The sequence below is a fragment of the Cydia strobilella genome, chromosome 24 (assembly GCF_947568885.1).
Source record: "Cydia strobilella chromosome 24, ilCydStro3.1, whole genome shotgun sequence".
In the NCBI taxonomy this organism is placed as follows: Eukaryota; Metazoa; Arthropoda; class Insecta; order Lepidoptera; family Tortricidae; genus Cydia; species Cydia strobilella.
Genome location: NC_086064.1, coordinates 3,865,864 through 3,878,201, shown reverse-complemented (window position 1 = coordinate 3,878,201; position 12,338 = coordinate 3,865,864). Strand labels below are relative to the sequence as shown.

Genomic DNA, 12,338 nt, shown 5'->3' with positions numbered 1-12,338 from the left:
CTTTCAGTTTGTTGCATAGTGTCCATTTTTAATCTATTTTGATTTGTTTATCTGTTAATAACAACAGGTTTTTGTCACAAAATTAAGATTCTTGCTAGTAAAACCAAGCTTAACATACTAGATTTACATCCAGTAGCTTCTTTGGTGTTTTATTTAAACTTGTCAACAAAGTATTTTTTAATCTATAAAGCAACATTCTTTGACCTCTCAAAGATAAGCAGTACCACTCCCATTAATTGTTTACCATCACAAACATAGTCAATTACAAAGTTTGTAAATTACAGTACTCACTACTCTATCCATTACAAACTTTACCAACTCAGTTATAACTTTGTAGTGACATCGCTTCGCCACAGAGCTCCACCTTTGTACCTAAAATAACATTGTAGGATGAATAGAGTAGTAAAATGGTGGCCTATTTTGTAAATTCAAAAGCTTTATTTTTTCATTTTCTCTGCAAAACTCCAGATGTCTGCCAGCGCTCTCAACAAAATTGTTTATTTTAATTTCAAACTCAATGTAATGTCTTCATTGCTAAAAGGGGAAAAAACAGGCAGGACATGAAAAATGTGACGTTCTCAATCAAAAGGTACCACATTGTCACTTGCCAGGCACGCTCTGACAGGTTATTCATATAAAGATACAAGCCAATTTCGTTTTAATGGTAAGCGACGAAGTGGTACCTTTTGATTGAGAATGTCACAAATAGTCTTTCCCCCTAGTGGTCCAGAGGCCACTAATTCCATTGAATTTTTAATCTTAGCAAGTTTTCATTTGTAGGCGATAGAGATTAAAAAGAAAATTACAAAAACATTTCAGCAATATTTTGTATTTGAACTAGTCAGATTGAAACTAGAGTTAGTTCAAAACTGTAATAGATGTCATATATTAAAGAAAAAGTGACGAAGCCCTCCAGTGGTGAAGGCCGGATTCGAACCGGCGTCTTTAGCTATCGCGGCTAACGCCATGAACCCCTAGGCCACCCCGCCACGGCGGTGCCCGTCCGAATTTCTCGACTATATGTCATCTTAGTAAGACTAGGCGTCTTTGACCAGCTCTACTACTACTACTACTACTTAAACTGCTACTACTACTACTACTACTTTGACTACTTAAAAAACACAAATCAAAATATTTAATAAAATAATTTGATTTGTTCCCAAACTTTTTAGAGTTAGTTCATTATACTTGTTGTGTACTGTTCTTGTTGTTGTGTACTGTTGTTGCATATGGCATAATCTACATGTCACCGGATTATACTTGCTGATTATGTTGCAGACTGTACTTCTCTTAGATACATATTGTACCCTGTTAAACTTTAGTTAATTTACCAGTCGCAATGTCAACTATATGTATATTTACTGTTTAGCAAAGATAGATATAACTTCGTAATAGATGGATACAGTCTAAGGAAAAAACGTGCCTCGAAAATCACGAAAATTTGATTCTCGATCAGATGGCGCCACTAGTTTTGGCCTACACTCGTATAGAGGGCGTTGACTGTTTCGTTTGTTATTTATAATTTTAACGCATACCAGTGAAAGTACATGGGTCAAAATCATATAAAAATTATTAATGCAAATAAAAAAATCATTTATCCATATTTAAATACATTTTATCGTATTTTTATAAATATTTATTTTTAGTTTTAAAGTGTGTCAACAGATGGCAGTGAATTTACTGGGGTTACAAAATTTACTATGACAGTACCGCTCTAGTATAAGTTACTCTATGCTGTTTAGTAAGTTTGTTTATAGGTCTGAGATGTTTTAGGCAACTTTCAACCCTTATTGACTTGGGATTCTTTATTTATTTAGGTTTTTAGGGTTCCGTACCCAAAGGGTAAAAACGGGACCCTATTACTAAGACTCCGCTGTCCGTCCGTCCGTCTCTCACCAGGCTGTATCTCATGAACCGTGATAGCTAGACAGTTGAAATTTTCACAGATGATGTATTTCTGTTGCCGCTATAACAAATACTAAAAACAGAATAAAATAAATATTTCAGTTGAGCTCCCATACAACAAACGTGATTTTTTTACCGTTTTTTGCGTAATGGTACGGACTCCTTCGTGCGGGAGTATGACTCGCACTCGCCTGGTGACAGACGGACAGACAGACAGACAGCGAAGTCTTAGTAATAGGGTCCCGTTTTTACCTTTTGGGTAGGGAACCCTAATAAAAATTAATCACATGCAAGAATGCAGTGCAGTTATGTGTATGGTGACACTTATTATGTCAATGTCAATATGTATCTAAGGGCTCTTACAGACGAGCGACAGTACGCGACACACTGTCGGCGACGGTCGCCGATTGCAGTCGCGGCGTCGCTGTCGTGTCACAGCTATCGGAGACGGTCGCCAATTGCAGTCGCGGCGTCGCTGTCGTGTCACAGCTATCGGAGACGGTCGCCGATTGCAGTCGCGGCGTCGCTGTCGTGTCACAGCTATCGGAGACGGTCGCCGATTGCAGTCGCGGCGTCGCTGTAGTGTCACAGCTATCGGAGACGGTCGCCGATTGCAGTCGCTGTCGTGTCACAGCTATCGGAGACTGTCGCCGATTGCAGTCGCGGCGTCGCTGTCGTGTCACAGCCATCGGAGACGGTCGCCGATTGCAGTCGCGGCGTCGCTGTCGTGTCACAGCTATCGGAGACGGTCGTCGGCGACCATCGGCGACCGTCGCCGGCCGTCGCCGATAGCTGTCGCAGGCGGTCGCCAGCGACCGTCGCCGACAGTGTGTCACGTACTGTCGCTCGTCTGTAAGAGCCCTAATGGTGTGCAAATGTACAATATAGATGGCATTGCACTATTATTTCTAGGCTTGAGAACACTAACTAATGCTCTCTGCAACAATGAAAGGATGTGAGTTTATATGGTGATTAACAGTCTTATTATTATCTTGTCTTTAATAAGTAAGTAAGTATAATAAGGAAATATTCTTTATTGCACCAATAATTATAAATTTTACATACTAATACTTTACGCTAAGGTGATTATCACACCGGCGCATCATCAGTGCAAATCTAAAAAAAAAAAATGAGAAAAGATACATATTTTTCCCTTTGACTTTATTTTTCCTTTTCACAGAAACCTCCCCATCATCAGGCCACACATCGCCCGCGCCCGCTCCCCCCGCGGCCACCTCCCCCTCTCCCAGCAAGCTGTTCGTCGGGGGCTTGAGCTGGCAGACCAGCTCGGAGAAGCTCAGGGAATACTTCGCCATGTTCGGAGCGGTCACCGATGTGCTGATCATGAAGGATCCTGTCACGCAGGTGAGATGCATGGTAGTGTTGATGTTGGTGGTGTTTATATGTAAGGGCGTTCGCTAGCTGGCGCGGTTGGCGCGATTTTACCTACAATGGCACCCGCGCCATCTAGCTAACGCCCTAAATATAAGGGCAATACCAAAGATCCCTTAAGTGAGATAATGTAAAGTTTGAAGACAATGGTTTGCAACTGTCATAGGTTTTGATAGATGGCGCCAGCGTAGGTTTTACCTGTTTCTAGTTTTGTTCTAGGAGATTTAGCTTAAAGGGCTAGTATCCAGGCCCTAAAATTAAAAAAACAAGAATTTGACGCTATTCCTAGGACCTGTCAGGTAAAACCTATGCTGGCGCCATCTGTAAAATACTTTAACCGGCCAATCGCATTTCGTGCTTCAAAATCGAGATGGCTATGTTATGCGGTATCCTCAAATCGTATGTATCTGAGTCATTCTTTCGGCAGTTAAACTATAGCTGTCTTCACATTGGATGCGAATATGGCATGTCGCTCCTGAGTGCGAGTGGGAAATCGCTCTATATACGCGTATAGCGCTGTCTTGCTCACACGCCGGAGCGAAGTGCGTTTTCGCATATGTGATAACTAATAACCGCATAACTATATTAGAGCAGCTGAGGTTCTTAAAAATAATGTAATAATGGTCTTCTTGAAAATATGTGTTCAGATATTTGTGAGAACCTTGGCCACTCCAATGTATCTGAAGGCGACTGTACTCACGGATAAACTGTATAACCGAATATGAGCCATTTTCATCCAAAAGGGTACTTATTGTCGGTTGTCAATAAGGCGCTATTTCCATATAGCTTCAATTTGAAATCAACCTTGTCGGCAAGGGACAATGTGGTACCTTTTGGTTGAAAACGTCACATATGTTAAATATACATGTACAGTCAGCATTGCCATTAGTTTGGCACCACTGCTAATAGTTTTGCTAACTGTACATATTACAAATTTACTGTAGAAATTTTGATTTGACGTATTGGAACTCCATAAATATTTTATATATTTTTTATTCATTTTATTATATATTTTATTCGTTGTTAACCTTTTGGACGCCAATGACGGATATATCGGCACCGCAGGTCCAACGCCAAAGACTGATTAAACGGTCAAAGACCGCAGAGCAACATAGACCTACGTGCATGTGCATAAAGTTCAATTTCAGTCTTGACACTTCGGTGACGTGGCGTCCGAGTGACGGCTTTTGTGTTTTGACACGGCGTCGAAAAGGTTAAGAAACACATCCCTCGCTACGCTTCATTGCATATCTCTATGCGGTGGAAATGCAGCCTAATATGTATTTAAGTGTTTTTATACTAGTCGAATGAGGCACAGAGAAATATTGAAAGTTAAAACTTATCATATCAAAAATTTAATCTTTACAAGTCTCAAAAAAGGGGAGTACACGTTTTAAAGGGTCACGGATGGAACATACTTGGAGTTGCAGGTGTCCACAGGTGTAGTTACCGCTTGCCAGGCGGGCCGTATGTTTGTTTGTCACCGACGTAGAAAAAAAACCGGCCAAGTGCGAGTCGGACTCGCGCACAAAGGGTTCCATATCATTACGCTAAAAACGGCAAAAAAATCGCGTTTGTTGTATGGGAGCCCCACTTAAATATTTATTTTATTCTATTTTTAGTATTTGTTGTTATAGCGGCAACAGAAATACATCATCTGTAAAAAAGTTATGAGCTATTTTAGGCCAGGATTACACTTGTAAATTTTACTTACGTAAGTAGGGACACAGCTATACTACAGAATGAGATATGAATATCGTTATCTCATTCTAGCAACTTACGTAAGTAGGGACACAGCTATACTACAGAATGAGATATGAATATCGTTATCTCATTCTAGCAAATAGCTCTGTCCCTACTTACGTAAGTAAAACTTACAAGTGTAATCCTGGCCTTAGATGTATTTAGTCGTTAAAGGGTTGTATACTATATTTTCCCACTAGATTTACGCATATTTCTGTTTTCTACCCGACTACGGCCAAAACTAAAGGAAGGGTTATGATTTTACTAATTAGTGTGGATCTGTTTGTCTTGTGTTTCATCGTAGAGCACTAAGCCAATTGTGATAAATGAGGTGCCATCATCATCTTCCTCGCATTTTTCCCGATTTTTCGCCTCGGCAAATTATGCCAAGAATTGGCATAGGCACTAGTTTCTACGAAAGCAACTCTTTTTTTATACTACGTCGGTGGCAAACAAGCATACGGCTCGCCTGATGTTAAGCAGTCTCCGTAGCCTATGTACGCCTGCAACTCCAGAGGAGTTACATGCGCGTTGCCGACACTAACACTCCGCACCCTCGAGCTCTGGCAACCTTACTCACCGGCAGGAACACAAGACTATTAGTAGGGTCTAGTGTTATTTGGCTGCGGTTTTCTGTACGGTGGAGGTACCTCCCCAGTTGCGCTCTGCTCTAGATCTGGAATGACATCCGCTGTCCTGTGCCCTACCACACAAAGCGAGATGTCATTCACAGTGCCCATACTTCTCTTTTGGACGTAGTTTAAGGACATACCCGGGTCCAAAACTGCTATGTGACCTTCCGGCTCAGAGGGAAAACTAGTCCTTATTGAGATATCTCCGGTTTCCATACCAGCAGTAGTCTCCGTAGCCTATGTACGCCTGCAACTCCAGAGGTGTTACATGCGCGTTGCCGACCCTAACGCCCCGCACCCTCGTTGAGCTCTGGCAACCTTACCCACCGGCAGGAACACAACTATGAGTAGGACTTCCGGTTCGAACGCCATCTTGATAGTAGCCTCGCGATTAATTCCTTTGTTTTTTGCTCATTAATATTGTTTAAAGTGTAATATCGATAGCTTTATTATACAATTATCTAATGTGGTAGTGTGCAGTGAATGGAGAATTAATTTCAAAGCGTGTTTAACCACCATTTTGGAGTCAACGGCCGGTAGTCCACGTGCTTCTCGTAAAATCCAGCTATCGGTTTTACGAGACAACTACAACAACCACCGAACAGCGTCGTGCTCTAAGAGCATTTATTTTGTTCCTACCCTTTTACGTGTCATTGGCTATGGGCAACACCGCCCTCAAGTCCATCAAGAAGAAAAAAAACTATGAGTAGGGTATTTAGGATTAAACCTTATTTCTTGTGCGTTATTCGACTGTTAAAGTGAAACCTGAACGTCATTCACATAAAGAAGGCATTTAATAAACAAAGGTAACTGAATTATAACGGATAAAAGTACATTTTAACACAATGCAATAATGTTTTCTGTGGCACAAGTAATAAAAGTATGTAGTAAGATTAAGAAACCGGCCAAGTGCGAGTCGGACTCGCCAACCGAGGGTTCCGTACTTTTTAGTATTTGTTGTTATAGCGGCAAAATTTCAACTGTCTAGCTATCACGGTTCATGAGATACAGCCTGGTGACATACAGACAGACGGACAGCGGAGTCTTAGTAATAGGGTCCCGTTTTTATCCTTTGGGTACGGAACCCTAAAAAGGATTAAATGAATACTTTTAAAAGCATTAGTAATTTTTATCAAAATATGTAACTCCAAAAGCTAATACACACTGCATTTGCGTGCCACATTCGCCGGTTGTAATCTATGAAACTATATGACACATGTCACACCACTGCCTCGCAAGCGATTTAACTTGCCGCAGAATTGTACTCTTTACCTACTTTAGAAAAGTGCCTACTAATGTGTACAAGAAGATTCGCATTTGTTTGAGCTACCTAGCGGTACTAGGTCCACTTAAGTACTAAAACTAACTAATAAGCTGTCTTTAGTACTTATTTTCGTGCATTTAGGTCTACACATGGCCAGTTTAATGTGTCAACCATGGTATAAACAAGACTTTATTGTCTATTCTCTTGAATAACCATTGTCTTGACAGCTTTCAAGTTTTAGTATCCAAGTTTGAGACCTAGCTTTCTAGTTGTTTAATAGTACTTGTGCTTACAAGTTGAATAAAGTGATATACACGGTGGCTAAAAAATAAGTGCGTTCCCGTTGCCAGGGAGGTTTTGGGATTATACTGAGCCACTTTTACTATGGGACCAAACCCGAAATCGCGAAAAAAAATTTGGCTGTTTCATGCATTTTGGCTGGTCCATTTTCTATGGGACGGTACGTTTTTTTTTCGCGGTTTCGTGTTTGGTCCCATAGAAAAAGTTGCTCAGTATAATCCCAAAACCTCAATGCCGCAATGGGAATGCACTTATTTTACCACCCTGCCACCCTGTATACGCGTCCAATATAATTACGTATCGTAACGAGCCACCACTGAGTTTTAGAATAGTCATCCCCACAGAAAACCAGTTATCCCTGACGTGAAAACTTTATGTGAATGAACGTTCTAAGTACATAAAATCGTATAAATATTACACCATCTTTGTTTTCTATAAACACGTCTCTATTTTCAATGCAGTAGAGTTCACGATGGGCTATTTTTACCTTTAGGACTTTTTTATCTGATGACGACGATGGTGTAATTATCAAATATAAATAGTTTTAAGTTATACTATTATTTTAAGAAAATGAAACATAAACAAACATTAACATATTTTGTTGTGAGACAGACGTAGGCAGGCGAAGACGGATTTTCAACTGGTTGGGTCAGTGATTCTGAATACAGTTTGGAGTCGATTTGTTGTTAGGTTAGGTAGTTACCAAGTAGGTACGAGTATGTGCGGGGTACCATAAGCAATTCGACATATCTATCGTCTGTATATCCCTTCCTACATTCGAAAACACTTTAATCTTAATCGAACTTAAACTATCGTGAGACATATTTCAAAATATTTAGATCAGTACGCTTTCACTCACTATTATGTTAAGTCGCTTTTAGCGACATGTTTCGGATTCTTTGGGAATCCTTCCTCAGGCACGTGTGTGCGTGTGTGTGTGAGGAAGGATTCCCAAAGAATCCGAAACATGTCGCCAAAAGCGACTAAAAATAATAGTGAGTGAAACCGTACTGATCTAAACACTTTAATCTTTTTTTAAACAAAAAATACAATTATGTTAGATCGGCATTATAGTTTGTATCTCTTTCTTTACTTGTTCAATTTTAATTAATTCATTGCCAACTATCAGGGCCTTTTAGAGATATTAAAGGAAGGTATTCTATGATTTTTTTATGATAACTGTTTAATAATTGTTTTAAATGTAATAAAAAATAATTAAATGTTTCAAAATTGCAAACATATGTTATTTATCGAGCTGTAAATTCTACCAAATTCGCCTAGAATTTTCCTAATACAAAAACTAATAAAGTAACTATGATCTATCTTAATACAATTATTAATTATTTTAATCTGTGAACTTCTTTTAATTCTAGTAATTTTATCGTGTATTTATTCTAATATTAAATCTGCTCACCCAAATATTTACATTATCCCGACATGACAGACAGACAGACACATTGTTTATGGTACGCGCTCTAGTTGGGCTATGGTGGACTAGGTACACTAATACAAATAGACTGGCATGCTAGAGTCACTAATTCTAGACTTGAACCATAGACTAACTTCGCTGTCTCTATCTTGACTATGTCTTCGAAACTCTGGTAGATCCCCCCTTTTCTACTGTTGGTGTTGCCATGGACAATTTTTTTTTGTTTAAAATTCTTGTTTGTTTTGTTGTGTTGGTTCAGTGAGCTTAGCACAAGCGCGCCGCGACAGTGTCTGACTCCATCTTTTTCTAACTGTATCAATTATAATAGAGGAACTAGCAGCAGTATTTCGCGGGCGCGACACTGTCGCGGCGCTCCTCTGCTAAGCCTACATTTGATTTTTAACTTAGATTCATTGATTGATAATTCTGTTACCACAATACATGGCGCCGTAGAAGCACCATGCGGTTGTCAAATTCGGGCATCATTTCGTTTTACACGTGTTATACGATTAATGCATGTTTGATTTTTATTCAATAATTATTAAAGTTAATACGGATATGTGTGGCATATGGGTAAGTGTTGCGGCTTTTACACTGTTTACACTTTGATTTGTGTTTATTGCGAGTTCATAAAGTCACTTTGATGCCACGCAACAAGTAAGGTAGCATTAATAAATAAATAAAAAGTTGTCTTCGGTTACCGCGATAGTTACTCATGAAATAAAACTATGAAAACGGATTATATCGCGTATATTGAATTTATAATACATCCCGACGTTTCGAACCCTTTACAGCGTTCGTGGTCACCCGTTGATATAATACGTTTTCATAGTTTTATTTCAAAAAGTTGTTTATTAAAAGAAAGAACTTACAGGCTCAGTGGTCCCACACTAGGCTAGGCCTGTATCGTGCTGACCGCTCTACAGAGTAACTACATACAAATTTTGGTGTATCCTCTAAAAGTCTAAACGAAAGTCTCTTATTTTACATTATATTGTTTTTCTCTTGTTTTATGTTTCTTTTTGTACAATAAAGAGTTTTACCACTACTACTACTATATACGTATGAAATCTCCATAAACACTAATCAACTAATCATTATGTAAACCGGCCCCAATGTGAAAGCCTGCCACACTTACCCGTACGTCACATTTAGTGCCAGTTGCACTATCCGCACTTGACAGACTGATCAACGTCACCCGGCGCGCCGCGGCGGTTTACTATGAAACTTTTCATACAATAAAATTTGATGACAAACAGTTTGGTGCAACCGACCCTTATTGATTGTTTATTTTGTGGTCTGTAAAATGTGTGTTACACATTGTGGCCGTTTGTTTTACCTTTCAACATGGCAACACTGACTTCTGATCTAAACTCGAACTTTAAAACAATCATTAGTTTAGAAACCAATAATCACATGAGATATATTATAGACTACACGATTATTTTGGTAGTAAAGTAACTGTTAGTGGGTTCTTCTCTGACGTGTAACACTTGCCATGCTCAACATTAGTAGATTTTGGTAACAATTGCTCGAATAGAGAAGGGTGCTAATTGTGAAAAGTCTAACCGTGTAAACAATATTATTGACAATATTTTACTTGTTTTTTTTAAATACTAGTTTTTAGGCGTAGTTATAGTTTAAACTTAAGTTTTTCTTAAAAGATTGTAGGCTAGCGCAATCAAAAGACTTATAGGCAAATAGGTATATAGGAGTAAGGTAAAACGATACAGACATTGAAGGAACGTAGAATGGGTCTAAGCTAACTTTACACAGACTTTGGTGTGACAAAGTGTGGAAGTCACAACAAACGGCATATTTTCATAGAAAGTTGACGTGTATGAAACACATACACACTTTGTCATTGTGAAGTCTGTGCAGAGTTTGCTGGGCCGTTTTTTTTCTTTTTTTTTGTCGTCATATTTGGATAAAATTTATTGGATTATTTGTTCCGTATTCTGTAGGTACATAATAATATGTAGGATAATACTGACTTACGGATGAGGATCTCTTCAAACCAGCCAAATTTTGTCCAAATATAACGAAAAAAACTACAACAAAAGAAAAGTGTGTGCGTGTAATCTTTACGCGCGCGCGATTGAATTAAAATTTCTTTGACGATGACGTTTGTCTCTATGTTGGCACTATGACGTGTGTCCTATAGCGTGTGTGTTACTACTAAGCGTTACTTCCGTCAGAAAAAGAATCTCTGTTACCCTCTAGTCGCGCCTAAAGAAGTTTTACTTCAATAAAAATCGGCCCAGCTCATTTTGAATCTAGTTGTTAGCCTAGATAAACTAAATTAGTCACTTACAAAGTCACTAAAAATAGATTGGATTATAAGAAGATTAAGTTTATTGAATAGAGATTGGACCACACATTGAAATTGCCTTTGATAATAAGTAATTTATTACATCGACAGCGCATGTGAAAGCCTTGCTCTGTATTTATCGGTGTGCTGACAGAATTGGAAATTACGTTACACGCGATCTTGGAATAGATTGTTTATTAGTTTATATTTTACTGCTAAATAGTAACGATTTTTACTAGACTAATGCAGGTGAAAGAGGTACTGTTTACAGATTTCCCAGATGTAGTGGGTTTTAAGTAGTAGTTGGGCATTTACACAATCGTTTTAATTTCAAGTGTTTTGATGATATCGAGAAATTTCAGAAGGTTGAGAAAATAGATAAAAAACATGATCATTTTTCGAAATCCTTAATACACACGAACTTACGATTTTTGAAAACGCTCCATGAGAGGCTTTCCTGGGATGATTATTAAATGTATTATGAATGTCTTTTTAATTGGTGTAACTTTTTTCGTGATCATATAATTACAGATGCTCATTAGTTAGGTGCAATCATACATACATACATACATATAATCACGCCTATTTCCCGGAGGGGTAGGCAGAGACCACGGATTTCCACTTGCTGCGATCCTGACATACCTCTTTCGCTTCCTTCACTTTCATAACATTCCTCATACACGCTCGCCGGTTTAGGGTGCTCTTGACCTGGCCTTTCTTCAGGATTTCCCCGATCTGATCAGAGAAAGTCCGCCGAGGTCTGCCCCTTCCAACTCCCGTTTCTACCTCTCCCTTATACACTCTCTTTGTTAGCCTTCTTTCACTCATTCTTTCCACGTGTCCAAACCATCTCAACATACCTTTCTCAATTTTCAAGGTGCAATCAATTTTATTTAAATCAACGGTGAATCAGTCATTTGTTTTGTTTGTTAGATTTCGTAGTTTTTAGTGATAAAGTCGGACCAACCTAACTCTGCATGGCATTTGCAGTGACAAATTGTAGCAATGTCATGATTAATGTAAAATTTCTATGAAAATATGCCGTTTGTAATGCCACTCCCTATGTTCTGTTCAAATCGGCGCAAAGTTAGCTGTTATACGGACTCTAAAAACAATTTGCGGTTCTTTCTATATTTTGTTCTGTCACATGTTTTATTTATTCTAAAATTTTGTTCTGTCACATGTTTTATTTATTCTAAAATACTGTCAGTAATATTGTGAAGGCGCGGGGTTAACTAGATAGTTTTATGTCCATTCGTTAGTCGGTCACGTATATCGCATGACAGAATTGGCCCCGTAACAAGACTACGTATTATAGAGGGTGGAATAGACATTTGAAGTATATAGACTGATAACAACTTG

General features: G+C 38.8%; 1 protein-coding gene across 1 annotated transcript in view; it reads left to right on the top strand.

Moving 5' to 3' along the window:
- Positions 1-12,338, top strand: part of LOC134752164 (RNA-binding protein Musashi homolog 2-like) — a 160,222-nt gene that overhangs the window by 141,555 nt on the left and 6,329 nt on the right. Inside the window, exon 3 of the mRNA XM_063687770.1 lies at positions 3,086-3,270. Within this exon, the coding sequence (XP_063543840.1) occupies positions 3,086-3,270 (185 nt within the window). The remainder of the gene's footprint in view (positions 1-3,085; positions 3,271-12,338) is intronic.